Here is a 14,946-nt window from a genome sequence, read left to right on the forward strand (position 1 = left end):
GAGAATTTCCGTGTTCGCCCTTTGAAGTGGTGACGTTATTGACGTATATATCCACATCGACTCAGCAGTGTAGTCTCATTTAGCCGTTTGCTAGCTAGCCGCCCGTTTAACGGCATGTAAAAGCTTCAAAACTCATAAAAGTGGTCTTCATGTGTGAAGATGATGTTACTAAACACTGGTTCGCGTTTGATTAAGCCAGCGTTGCCCAGAGAGATTATTAGAAGCATCGCGCCAAAAACCCATTCAAAACTCCCATAGGCGAAAACTGTATGGAACCAGGGGCGTTAGCATCGATGATTTCCGGACTCGTTACTGCGGCTCTCTATTAAACCCACATGGAAGAAAACTGACCCCGCCCTCCTCTCTCCCCCTCCCCCTCCCCCTCCCCCTCCCCCTCCCCCTCCCCCTCCCCCTCCAGCAGGTCGGAGTCAGGATGTCTGGGCCGGCCGGGCCGGGCCCAGCACCGCCCGCCGGGGCCTCCCCGGGTCCGGGTCCTCTGGGTCCGGGTCCATGTCCGGGTCCGGGTCCGGACCTGAGCCACCTGACGGAGGAGGAGCGCAGCATCATCATGTCAGTGATGGAGCGGCAGAGGAGGGAGGAGGAGAAGGAGCAGAGCATGCTGAAGTGAGTCACATCCCATAATACTCCTGTAGGAACCAGCCCGTGCTCACGAGGAAAAGCAGTGCATGCATGCTAGGGCTGGGCGATGAATCGAATTTTAATCATGATTATGATTTGGGCTTTCCACGATTATGAAAACAATCGACATAAAACGATTTTGCGGCTGTTGTCACTCTCGTTCTGTCTTGTGTTGCAAATCAAGCGCACCCCTTCCTTTGCTCGGCCCCTCCCCCAAAGCCCAAAGCACACCGTTTCGTTTCAGCTCGAGTTGTGAATGACTGTGATGTGAACAGAGAGCCACGCACGTTTCTCCTCCCCGGCTATTTCCTTGGTAGCACAAGAATAAGATGACAGAAGTCACAGAAAGAGAGCCGCTGGTCGAGAGGAGAGGTAAAACAATGTATGTGGGGTGGAAACACTATGGACCGGTTTCGCCGAGTCAGAGTTGGAACAAACTCACAGTGTGCAAGATATGCACGGTCGTGGCTGCACCCCGCAACACGACCTCTCTCCCTCTTTGTTTAATCACTTGAAATCCACTCACAAAGTGGTCTATGACCAAGCAATAAACGCTAAACGAACATAAAGACAAAGCCCCATCTAGTTACTGCCACCGCATACAGTCATCGATTCAGGACACTCTTTACAATGCGACCGCATATTCAACAGCTAACGAGCTCACAGATAAACATTAACAATAGCCTATTATGAACCTAAACGTAAGTCGCTTTGGATAAAAGCATCTGCCAAATGAGTAATTTAATGTAATGTAAATGAATGTTACTCAATAGCGTTCTCATTTGGTTAGTTTTGATGAAATATGAACACTAATTTGCTGTCGGCAACATATGTCACGACTGTTTTCATGCCACTTAATTAAACAACAGTAAATAAATACCGTTTTCACTGATTGATCACAGATACTGTGTACACGTCATTTTCTGCGACACTATTTTGGCTAGTGTGAGGTTTAAGGACTACTAGTTCAGATGTTTACCAACATATTGAATGTAGATTAATAGTTGCAGTTGGTTGTGGCTAGGGCTGTTCGATTTTGCCTAAAACTAAAATTGACGATTTCTTCTCTCAAAACTCGATTTTCGATTTCGATTTCGATTTATTATACTATTATACTTCTCTAAACATTTGTTGCCCTGCAGAGCTCTTTTCCCCCCTTTTTTCCATAATTGACAATTTACGCTTTTACTCTGAAGGTAGAACAACTCAACTTCCTGTTTTAGCTTGCCGCTGCTATGCTTAACTTCCTGGCTGTTGCTTGCTAACTTGACACTGGTGGATTTGCGTGTTCCTCCGTGAGATAATTATATTAGTGTCTAAGCGACCACCCGTGCTCGGAGTTATATCTGTACTAGAATAACACAAAGTCACAACAGGAATGCGTGGAACTGCGATAGCAGTTAGGGGGAAATTCAGACACACAGGGACAGGTGAGTCAGCTGAGGCAGCCATGAATACAGCCAATCTATCAGTACTCGGTGGCCTCACGTGTTGTTTTGTTATTATGTGAACTGGCAACGTTTCATCGTCCGGTGATAATGTCTGTGTTCGTGTGCGCGCGTGAGTGTGTTGTGGCAATCGTTATCTTGTAGGCTACAGCCTGCAGTGCAACAAGCTGCTTTTTGGTCGGAGGTGTTGAAATAAGTCTTTTGTGCTGCTGTTTTTAGTAGCCAGTATCACAGCCTCTAGAGAGACTTTACACAAGTAGCAGCATGCGTACATGAGAGAGAGCCGCCCCGCGTAACGTACTTACCCTAGTTAAAGTGAAAAAAAAAAAAAAAACGATTTTACGATTTTCATTTTTTTAACATCGTCCTAACTAATTAATTCGATTACGATTCAAAATCGATTAATCGCACAGCCCTAGTTGTGGCAGTTCACTGCAACATAGTAGGCCTACATATACTGTATATTTATTTTAGTTTTTATTATGCCTCCGCCGGCGATAGCCAGGCCGAAGGCCTTATGGATCCGGGTTGTCCGTCCGTACGTACGTACGGCCGGCCGTCCGTACGGATGTCCATCCGTCCGTCCGTCCGTACGGATGTTTAACGCCATATCTGAGGAACGCCTTGACGGAATTTCATCAGATTCGCCTTAAACATTCACTTAGGCTCAAGGATGATCTGATTAGATTTTGGTGGTCCAAGGTCAAAGGTCAAGGTCACTGTGACCTCTCGAACGCCATTTTCAAGCTTGTTAACGCGATATCTGAGGAACAACTTGACGAAATTTCATCAGATTCGCCTTAAACATTCACTTAGGCCCAAGGATGATCTGATTACATTTTGGTGGTCCAAGGTCAAAGGTCAAGGTCACTGTGACCTCTCGAACGCCATTTTCAAGCTTGTTAACGCGATATCTCAGGAATGCCTTTACGCAATTTTATCAAACTTGTCTCAAACATTGACTTGGACTCAAGGATGAACTGATTACATTTTGGTGGTCAAAGGTCAAGGTCACTGTGACCTCTCAAACGCCATTTTCCAGCTTGTTAACGCGATATCTCACGAATGCCTTGACGGAATTTCATCAAATTTGCCTCAAACATCGCCTTAGACTCAAGGATGATCTGTTAGATTTTGGTGGTCAAAGGTCAAAGGTCAAAGGTCAAAGGTCAAGGTGAGCTCTCAAACGCCATTTTCAAGCTTGTCAACGCGATATCTCAGGAATGCCTTGACGCAATTTAATCCAACTTGTCTCAAACATCGACTTGGACTCAAGGATGAACTGATTACATTTTGCTGGTCAAAGGTCAAGGTCACTGTGACCTCTCACACACCCAATTTGCAAGCTCTGTAACGCAACATCACAGGAGCGCCTTCACGGAATTTCTTCCAATTTGCCTCAAATGGCGATTTGGACTCAAGAATTAACTAATGGCGGAGGCATAAGTCCGCATTGCGGTCGTTCTAGTTTTATTTCTAAATCTTTGCACTTTTATTATTTATTTTCACTTATTTATTTATTTTCAATTACCGTATATCTAAAATCCAAAGACATCTAATGTTAAAAAGAAAAGCCAGTGTCAATGTTCAATAAATTCATGATGTTCTCAATGTCAGTGAGTAATCGTGTTAAATAGGGGTGTCACGATACACTCAGTTCACGATACGATACGTATCACGATACTGGGTTCACGATAACGATACGATACGATACGATTTTAACAATATTTTTTTAAACTTGAATAATGACAATATATGACTGGAAAAGTAGTATTTTATTTGAAATGCACAAATACAAAACATGCTGTTGTGGGAAATTGTTATTACAATAACAACTAGAAAAAACATGAGATTGGAGATAAGGCTTATCTTGAAATAGAATGAGTTACACCGTCACTTAGATTTACTTTGAACTAAAAGGTTTCTCAGCAGTATAAATTCTCATTATGCATCTTCAGTTTTTCTTCAAACTCAAACAACAAGACTTTTCTTAGTCTATTTTTTATCCATCTTCAGTTTTTCCTGTCAAGTAAACAGTTTTGCCAGAAACTCAATTGAATGGTTTCTCTCCTGTATAACTTCTCATGTGTCTCTTCAGAGACTTGTTCAACTGAACTACTTTCCACACATTGAACTTCAACAAACAAAGACGTTTCTTTGTCTACTTTTGAAAAAAAAAAAAAAAAAAAAAAAAAAAAAAATTTTTTTTTTTTTTCACGATATGAGATTTCATCTCAACGATACATTTCGTGACGTTTTACTATCGCGAAATTTCGTGGGACGATATATTGTGACACCCCTAGTGTTAAATAATCGTGATCTCAATATCAATCAAAATAATCGTGATTATGATTTTTGCCATAATCGAGCAGCCCTAATGCATGCAGTGCAAACGTCAGAGTCGGGAGCTGTAACCAGGAAGTAGCGGCGACCTACACAACTGTCTGTCTTTATGTCGTTTTGGTTCTCATACTTCTCACACACTGAGGTCTGCTCACACAGGTCTGTCTCACACAGGTCAGTCTCACACAGGTCAGTCTCACACAGGTCTGCTCACACAGGTCAGTCTCACACAGGTCTGCTCACACAGGTCTGCTCACACAGGTCTGTCTCACACAGGTCAGTCTCACACAGGTCTGTCTCACACAGGTCTGTATCACACAGGTCTGTCTCACACAGGTCTGCTCACACAGGTCAGTCTCACACAGGTCTGTCTCACACAGGTGAGTCTCACACAGGTCTGTCTCACACAGGTCAGTCTCACACAGGTCTGTCTCACACAGGTCTGCTCACACAGGTGAGTCTCACACAGGTCAGTCTCACACAGGTCTGTCTCACACAGGTCTGCTCACACAGGTGAGTCTCACACAGGTCTGCTCACACAGGTCAGTCTCACACAGGTCTGCTCACACAGGTCAGTCTCACACAGGTCTGTCTCACACAGGTCTGCTCACACAGGTGAGTCTCACACAGGTCAGTCTCACACAGGTCTGTCTCACACAGGTCTGCTCACACAGGTGAGTCTCACACAGGTCAGTCTCACACAGGTCTGTCTCACACAGGTCTGCTCACACAGGTGAGTCTCACACAGGTCAGTCTCACACAGGTCTGTCTCACACAGGTCTGCTCACACAGGTGAGTCTCACACAGGTCTGCTCACACAGGTCAGTCTCACACAGGTCTGCTCACACAGGTCAGTCTCACACAGGTGAGTCTCACACAGGTCAGTCTCACACAGGTCAGTCTCACACAGGTCTGTCTCACACAGGTCTGCTCACACAGGTGAGTATCACACAGGTCTGTCTCACACAGGTCTGCTCACACAGGTCAGTCTCACACAGGTGAGTCTCACACAGGTCAGTCTCACACAGGTCAGTCTCACACAGGTCTGCTCACACAGGTCTGTCTCACACAGGTCTGCTCACACAGGTCAGTCTCACACAGGTCAGTCTCACACAGGTCTGCTCACACAGGTCAGTCTCACACAGGGCTGCTCACACAGGTCTGCTCACACAGGTCTGCTCACACAGGTCAGTCTCACACAGGTCTGCTCACACAGGTCAGTCTCACACAGGTCTGTCTCACACAGGTCAGTCTCACACAGGTCTGCTCACACAGGTCAGTCTCACACAGGTCTGCTCACACAGGTCTGTCTCACACAGGTCTGCTCACACAGGTCAGTCTCACACAGGTCAGTCTCACACAGGTCTGCTCACACAGGTCAGTCTCACACAGGTCTGTCTCACACAGGTCTGCTCACACAGGTCAGTCTCACACAGGTCTGCTCACACAGGTCTGTCTCACACAGGTCTGTCTCACACAGGTCTGTCTCACACAGGTCAGTCTCACACAGGTCAGTCTCACACAGGTCAGTCTCACACAGATATCTGTCAGACCTCTGTGACTCGTCGGTGACTCGAGGAGCTCCACGCTCGTGTCTGTGGACAGTTCACACATAATAATCGGGCGCCGATGTGTGAGCGCTGAGCCAACGTGATGTGCCTCTGATCTGGGGGGGTTGTCACTCATATGTCGTTTTGGGATTAATAGGAAATCTAATTATTCTGTCGTTGCGGTATGAGGATGTGTTCGTAGGAACTGTGTGTGTGTGTGTGTGTGTGTGTGTGCGCGTGCGTGTGTGTGTGTGATGTTCTGCCTCTGTGGGCGCGGCTCCCTGATGCTTATCGTTTTATTAGCGTCATTATCTGTATTATCAGTGTGATAGTGTGTAGATGTGTGCGGCGTTTATGTGTTTATTACACAGCGGTAAATCAGTGGTCAAGCCAGACAGAATAACATACAGCACTTCTGCTTTCACTTTTCAAAATAAAAGCCCACATTGTAGTGCATACTGTATGTTGCTAGTCTGGTATCCAGCCCCAATGAAGGATTCACAGTAAAGAAAATGTTTTTAATTAATTTTCCCAAATTCCAAAGTTATGTTTATGTGTGTATGTATAGAAAACAAAGACGATACATAATAGTCCTCTAATGTTCTTATGGGGAGATGCAGTCTGTCCAGTAGTGATGCGCGGGCCGCAGTTATAACCGCGCTGACCGCGGATATCCCGCCCCGCGGGCGGGCCAGATCATAAAAATAAACATTCCGATTAATAGCGGATGGGTTGCGAGCGGTTGAAACGATGTATCATTAATGAGGAAAAATAATATTAATTACGTTATGGTCAATGATGTCACCCTCAAAAAGGAGTCTCCGCTGAAGACGTGTTTGAAGAGAAGACGCGTTCGTATTTTCCCATACAATGAGGCAATCAAGTAAGCTAAACTTAAAGCTATAGCGTTAGCCGAGTAAGCTACATGAGGGCAAGTGGTGGACTGGACATAATACAGCATGGAAGTTTATTTGGAGTCTTGGACTGCAGCGATCGCACCAACGGCAGCAGAAACCGTAAGTTTGCTCCTTTTATAGCGTTTATAGCGTTTATAGCGTCGGGTGAATGGCGGGTGCGGATCTATAAATAGTATGAAATAATTTGCGTGGATTTATGGCGGGTGGACGGTTCATGCATACACGCGGATTAGGATGGCATAAAAGCTCATCCGCGCATCTCTACTGTCCAGGGACAGTTCCTTGTTCAGATACCCCGATAGTCCGAACAATGTCCACCATATTGGACACAAAGCCCAGCCCGTTTCCAAGAGGTGGGTTCACTGAGGTTAGGGTTAGATGGAGCCACGCATGCAGTTTTCAGACTATTGTTGTTGGGAAGATTTGCCAATGGCGGTTGTGAAGATCTGCCAGGCGCTCGACGCTGGGTGTCTGTTAGAACACAGGACACAGAGGAGATCTGACATCATTGATAATGTCATCTGTGACATCATCAGCTTGTTATGACATCACCGTCTTCGCTTGGCCATGTGCCAATGTGCCAGGGATGATGTCATCTGTGTGACATCATGATAGTCATTGTGACATTGATGTCGGGGGGGGGGGGGGGGGTCCATGCCATCATCATCGGTTATGATGACATCCTGGTGAGGTCACTCGGGTGATCAGTCGCAGTGCCAGTGCCCAGGCGGGAATCAAACCCATGACCTTCCCAGGGTGAGGCCACGGCTTTATATGACCCATCCCATCGAACACCTTGACCGGAATAATGAGGCCATGGGAACAATGCATGGCTGCTCTCAGTAGTTATATTGACATTCTGGCATTTTATTCCTGTGACATCACTGTAATATTCCAATAGTGTTGTTATTCTTATAGAGTACCACAGGGATGATGTATTTTTGTAGGCTTACCCAGAGGTCCCTACACTTCCTGGTTCTTAAGTGTAAAAGTCAATGGGATTTTTGTATGGGAATTTCGGTTTTGTCAACGCGGCTGCAGTCTGGTGTTCAAGCAACCTAAATTCTCTCATGTCACTCCCCTCTTCCTACCTTCACCCTCTTCCTACCTTCACTGGCTTCCCATCTCAGCTCGCATCAAATTCAAGACACTGGTACTGGCCTACAGAGCAGTCCACCAGACTGCCCCCTACAGGGCAGTACACCAGACTGCAATCTATGTTGGCTCCAAACCTCGCTCTGGTGACCGGCAGATTTTTAATTTGTCTGACTTTAATTTAATTATAACGGTAAAAGCCTGGCAATCACCGGATAACGGAAACCCAGGCTCTATTTAAAGCTCGATGCCAATACTGCGCGATGCAATAACCCAGTAAAGCCCTATTAAAAAAAAAAACTGCTTTCTTTGCAGCACTTGGGAATGGAGGAAATTGATGCATCTGGCCGTGTGTTGTAGATCGTTTAATTAATTAATAATGTTATGTGCAAGTGATTAATTAATATGCGTGAACGTTAGTAGCGGGCAGTTATTGCCCATTATGTATTTTTTGCAACTCGTTAACAAATGCTGATGTCATGATAGTTTGTTGAATGTCAATGTGATTCACTTTGTGCCATTAATATATTGATAGGCTAGTCAGTGAATGCTCAACTATTGTCTTCCTGCATGAAGTGGAGCTGTGTCATCACAGTTTTGACAAGAATAACATTCTGTTGCAGCAGTGAACATTAAACATGGATTTGCAACTCTGCATTTTGCACTGAAAACTATTTGCAATGATTTAATTCTTTTACATTTCTTTCCTTTGTACTCCACATTTTTTTTGTAGGGATGGCAATAAGTTTAGACAACTTCAAGTTGTGTTAAATACAGTAGGTTTTATTTTTGTGTGCTGTAAAACAGCTTTCAAAAAAATAAAACTAAAGATTTGTATTGTAATTTCAATGTGTAATGTAATTTTATTTTTGTTAAAATAGATTTTTCTATTGGTAAATTGGTATAGAAAAAAGTATCATTCAGGAACTGTTATCGAAGTCAAGGTATCCTATTGGTATCGATATAGATTTTTTTTGTAACGATACTCAGCCGAGATGAAAATACCTGGGGCTCTATCTTGGTACAGGCGCTATGCGCTTTGTGCGCTTTGCGCACCTGTTTGGGCCTGCCTTATACTATCATCTCTGCAGGACGATAGCAGTCTGCCATGCGCAAGTGTCCAGGTGTTATGCCGAGTTTTGCACCCCCACCGCCAAACGCATCCCCACCTCACAGGAACATATTGTAATGATTTATACAGAAACGTAACTGTTTCAAAATGATATACTTGTTTGGGTAGACGTGACCTCCCTGTTTTTAAGTTAAAACAGCCCCAAAATATGGTGGTGATGCAATTAAAAACGGGGAAGCATAACTCGTCACAACAACGGGCGCAAACGCAGATTAGAGGCGTGCCAAATCATTTATGCACGGCGCAAACGGGATTTGGGCGGTGTTAACCACCAGAATTATTCACAGGTGTGGCCTGGCAATGCCTGGGCATTACAATCAAACCAGATTCCCATCTTGCACTTCCTGTACAGTTTACGTGAGGCATGCTGTAATTCTTGGCCAATCCTGGCGCTTGAATCCTGCATAGGGCGTGTTCTGTCCCAAAGTGCAGGCGGATCCAGAGCAGCTGAAATCGTTCTGACCTTTGACCTCTCCTTCCTGCCTTCTTGTCCCCCCAACAGGAAGTTACATCAGCAGTTTGAGATGTACAAGGACCAGGTGAAGAAGATCGGGGACGAGGCGCAGGCTGGCCAGGTTGCCAAGGGTGACTGTCCGATCTGCGGCATCTGCCACAAAACCAAGTTTGCCGACGGCTGTGGCCGCGCCTGTTCCTACTGCCAGACCACCTTCTGCGCTCGCTGTGGAGGGAGGGTGTCTCTGCGCTCCAACAAGGTACAATCAAAGTGATTCTGATTCTGATTCTGATTGTTTGGATCAGAGAGCTGAAATCTATCATTTCACCTGAACCTCCGACTGACAGGACCATGTGGTCTGAGCGGTTTCTGTTGCTCTGGATCTGTTGTGAACATGGTGATCAGTGTTGGGGGTAACATTACAAAAGTAATATATTACAGGTAATATATTACTTTTAGCAGTAACGCAGTAATATAACTTATTTATTACCAATAGGATTTCAGTAATATTATACCAGTTACTATACACACATTCCACACTCCACCAATACCAGAAGAGTACAGAAGTTGTACCTAGCCTTTTTTAGGCTGTGTAATTTACCAAGGCACAAGAGCTAGTAATATGTAGTCTATTACATTTTGAAAGTAACTTGCCCAACACTGATGGTGATCTGTTGAAATCCTTCATGTGGTTCAGTGTGTTGATGTGTCTCCTGGCAGCAGCTGCTTTTTTGTGTTTTGCTGCTGTTTGGCCACTAGGTGGACCCATGTGTTTAGTTGTAACTATCTTCTTCTTCTTCTTCAGGTGATGTGGGTGTGCAACGTTTGCAGGAAGAAGCAGGAGATTCTCACCAAGTCGGGGGCGTGGTTTTACCCCGGCGCCAACATGCCCCTCCCCTCCCACCTCGCGCTGCAGGGCCCGGGGGCTGTGGGGCCACTGAGGAACGGAAGCGCCAACCGGTCAGTGCCACTCCCACAGATACAAGACTAGACTTTCAATAGTCAACATACTGCAACTGTTTATGAACTTACTCCAGCTCAATTTGGCGTTTGTGTGTGTGGTTTTTTTTTGGGGGGGGTTTTGGGGTTGGGGTTGGGTTGGGTTTGGGGGTTTTGGGGTTTGGTTTTGAGGGTTGTGTTATGGAGATTGGGTTTTGGGGGGGTTGATGTTTTGGGGTTTTGGTTTTTAGGCTCGTTTTAGAATTTTTTAAGTTTGAAGGTCACTTTTGACCATTTTCAAGGCAAAAGCAAGTGTTTCCTGCTGTGATGTTTGTTATTATTGTTCATCCTCCCCCTCCTCCTCTTGCTAATCAGCTAAGTAGCTTAAAGGCTAAAGTCTGGCTTAACCTGCAGCTAAATACAGCGTTGTGCTAACAGCATTACACACACACACACAGGCCATGCTGCGTGAGGGTGCGCAGTGATGTAATTTCCTGTGCAGGGTTCCCACGCGTCCTTGAAAACATGGAAAACAGTTGACTAATTTTCCAGTCATGGAAAATGAGAGAAATAGTCAAATGTCCTTGGAAATTATTTAAACATTCTATTTTCCTTTAGCTGAGAATTAACTACTAGGCTATCTATCAGAGCTCCCCAAAGCGGATAACATTGCCATCTGAAAGGGCTAAATTATGTTCAGGATTATATCAACATGAAAATGTTTATGTACGAGAGTATTTTGAATAGGCTCCTCTCGGTTGTGAACGCAGCACAAAGTCACGTCACATGGTAGCAGGCAGGTTGGATGACAGTACAACTTGAGTGGCCGAAACTTTAAATAATGTAAGTCTCTCAGAACAAAAGCTGTAAATTGTACTAGGAACTCTAACTTGGTGCATCATTAAAAAAAGATTAAAAATATGACATTAAGAATTCACCCCAAAGCAGTTACAAAATACAAATATACTTTTTAATTTATTTTTGTCATGACCATTTGGCCCACAATCAACAAGTGTTGCAGTGTAAACTACAGCCCTGAACAACACAATACAGTGCCATGTGCTGCAAGTTGTGCAGACTCTCCAGGCAGCATCAGTGTGAGAAGCTAAGTGACTGACACCACCAGTGCTTTCTTTAGTAATGCAGTCAGTCACTACTCCATATCAAAACAAGAGATGAGGCTCCACTCGTCATTGTTTATATAGTGAGAGGTAACAGTCATGTACGATTCCGTTGCCATGGATGTCCAGGTGTCACAGGTGATGCCACTGACTCTCTCTGCTGACTGCAGTTTCATTTTGATGCTTTGTTTCACAGATTTATACATGTTTGGGGTTATGTCTAGTCAGATGTTTGTGTTGCACCATAATGTAGTGTGGTCACTGGATCGAGTACCTTCAGGAGCCTTTTGAAGCCTTCATTTTTCACATCAGAATACGGGCGTACAGTATATCCTTGCATTAGGGCTGGGTATTGGCAAGGATCTCACGATACGATACGTATCACGATACTTGGGTCACGACGATACAATTGTATCACGATATATTGCGATGCGATACATATTGCGATACATATTGCGATACATATTGCGATATATTGTGATATATTGCGATATTCTACAGAATTTACTCAAAATTAAATAATAGAGCTAAAGATACCACACACTGTGTACCACCCAGGTAGTGTAATAATATGTACATCACTTTATACTGATAAGTTAGTGGACAAATTTAGTTACTGAACGCATCGATATGGGAAATATCGATACAGTATCGATTAGGGGTGGGAATCACCAGATGCACAGGCCTGGCATGGCATGGCCTGCAAAAAAAAAAAAAAAAAAAAGATATATATATATATATATATATATATTTTTTTATATCGCGATACTTGGCGTCCAAGTATCGATACAGTATCGGGAAATAAAATATCGCGATATATTGCCGTATCGATTATATTGCCCAGCCCTACCTTGCATACGAAAGTTGCAATAGCCTCGGTTATTTTTAGGGCACATGGAGAGTTGGCTGGTAATTCTAATGAATTGTTCAGTCTATTTTGTTTCAGTCCAGACTTCAGATAGCAGATCTGGGTGATGTCTCATCACGTGGTTTCGGAGATTTGTTGTATTCCTGCAACACTTCACACACGGAGCCGCTCGGCTGATCTTGCAAATCGCTTTGCTTTTGTCAAGCTCGTTTTTGTCTTTGAATCCGAAATGGTTCCAGACATATCTGCCTTTAGTGTTGCCGGCGTCCGCCATGTTGCATGTTTGACTTCACGGAGAGAGATCGCGTTGCACATGCACGAAGAATGAGAGGCGCGTTCACGGGCAAAAATAAAAAAATCGATCTCTGGACATATGAATCGATATCGAAGGATTAAAATAAAAATCGATTCAAAATTGGAGAATAAATGTTTTGAACCCAGCCCTAGTCTGGAATAATGGTTTCACCGTAAGTCTTTGATATGTAGTCAAATATGAGAGACCAGAAGGAGCAGAGCTTAGGACATAACCACAGCTGATGGGCACCTGTCACACATGGGGGAACAATCAGGATAGCATGGAGCCTTGGTTTTGTGTAGTGGAGTCTACATCGGTATCTAACATTTAGAATGTCATCAGTGATTTCAGTACCCAACTCTTAATTTGTCATCATTTCTAAGCATGTAAGAGATGATTTGATATTTTAACTAGGGCTGTCAAACGATTAATTTTCTTAATCGCGATTCATCTTGCGATTAACTATAGTTAATGACGATTAATCGCATCTTTGTATCGCATGTTTAAAATGCCATTATTTTGCATTTCAAAGCATTTTTTGTAATTCAATATTAATCATTCTTACCAGTGTGTCATGATTGGGAATCAAATGAATGCAAATAAATGTACTTTGTGATCTTGAATTTTAGATTTGTTTTCAATTCAATAGAAGTGGGCTGGTAGGGTGGGCTGGTAGGGGGCAACTTTGGCAGTAGGTTGCCAGAGGTTGTGGGTTCGGGGATGGGGATTAAGTTGCATTATATTCTAATGAGTTAAGTGTAATGGGTACACCAAATTGCTCCAGTAGGAGTCAGCCACCTACTTGTGACAGGTTGACAGATATGGGAAGATGTCATTATAATGTTTATGTTTACTATGGGGCACCAACAACTTATTTTATTTACCTTATTGCACTGACAGATCATTTTATAATTTTACTAGTTTCAAATATTTGGGTTTTCAGGATGATATAACTTGTCGCAGAACCTCAATTTTGGTTTATTTGGTAAAAGTAGAACTGTTATTCCTTCTGGTTTTCTTCATTGTTCATGATTTTGTGGAAAGCATTCACTATAGAGTCTATAGTGAATGCTGCTATTAACTTTTGCTGTTTACTTTTGCTACTAAACCAACATCAGGACATCCAAGCAAGCTCTGACAGAGAGCAATGCCATTGGACCGCATTGGACAAACACATTTGCATATTTCCCCCCAGCATGCATTGTTCCTTCCAAACTTTTTACAAGAAAGTAACCACATTATTAATTAATACACAGGACAAGATGTTACTATCCCTTGTGCCAAAATCCGAGGAAAAACACATTTAGAAGCCCAATCCAGAATAAAACAAGCTAACAGGCTAACAAACTAATAAACAAGACACAAATCACCAGTTACCTATCCTAGCCAACAGCAGTATGAAGCATGTCATTGGGGTTTTCAAGTGGGCACCTTCCTTCACCGACGTTTCGTTAAGTTAGGCCCACGACACCTCAAGAAGGCTTAACGGTGTAATCCAGCGTCCTGGAAACACCCCACTCCATGCTACCACCGCACAACTGCATATTACCTCACTATCTAAGCCTAGCTATCCAGGTCGGTTCGGTATGACATTCCTGACTACACCACCACTGTCAATGATTCAGCCCTGTTGATGCGGACCGTTAATCATGACCAACAACAAACAATCCCTAACTACACCACCACCGTCAATGATTCAGCCCTGTTGATGCGGACCGTTAATCATGACCAACAACAAACAATCAATCTGACCTTAGCGAGCACCCCAGCTAGCATGTTTCCTCCTTATCCACAGCCATTCACTTGCTCGTTCTGCTGCCTGAGACATGTTGCTAACCGCAAGTTTCAGGCTCCGTCCCCGAATGCCCAACTCAGTTAGTAAGGCAATAACGGACTTTGCCACAAAACCACGGCAGCCCACCTCTACAGGCCGCACTCGAGCCCTCCAACCTCGCTGCTCTGCCAACGGACAAACATCACCCCATATCGTGCTGTGAATCTGTGTTTTAGGGTGTAATAACAGGTTATGGTCGGCCCTTAATCGCATCGCCATTGATGCGTTAATGCTGAACAGCCCTAATTTTAACCTATGTAATGTAAAGCATCTTTGAGTTTTTAGAGAAGCGCTTAATAAATTAAATGTAT

General features: G+C 44.0%; 1 protein-coding gene across 1 annotated transcript in view; it reads left to right on the top strand.

Moving 5' to 3' along the window:
- Positions 1 to 433: 433 nt before the first annotated feature.
- Positions 434 to 14,946, top strand: part of LOC310784827 (regulating synaptic membrane exocytosis protein 2-like) — a gene marked incomplete at its 5' end in the record, with an annotated part of 108,190 nt that continues 93,677 nt past the window's right edge. Inside the window, 3 exons of the mRNA XM_083645866.1 lie at positions 434 to 624; positions 9,627 to 9,837; positions 10,384 to 10,538. Coding sequence (XP_083501992.1) covers positions 434 to 624; positions 9,627 to 9,837; positions 10,384 to 10,538 — 557 coding nt within the window. The remainder of the gene's footprint in view (positions 625 to 9,626; positions 9,838 to 10,383; positions 10,539 to 14,946) is intronic.

Source organism: Poromitra crassiceps (assembly GCF_964638095.1).
Source record: "Poromitra crassiceps genome assembly, chromosome: 11".
Classification (NCBI taxonomy): Eukaryota; Metazoa; Chordata; class Actinopteri; order Beryciformes; family Melamphaidae; genus Poromitra; species Poromitra crassiceps.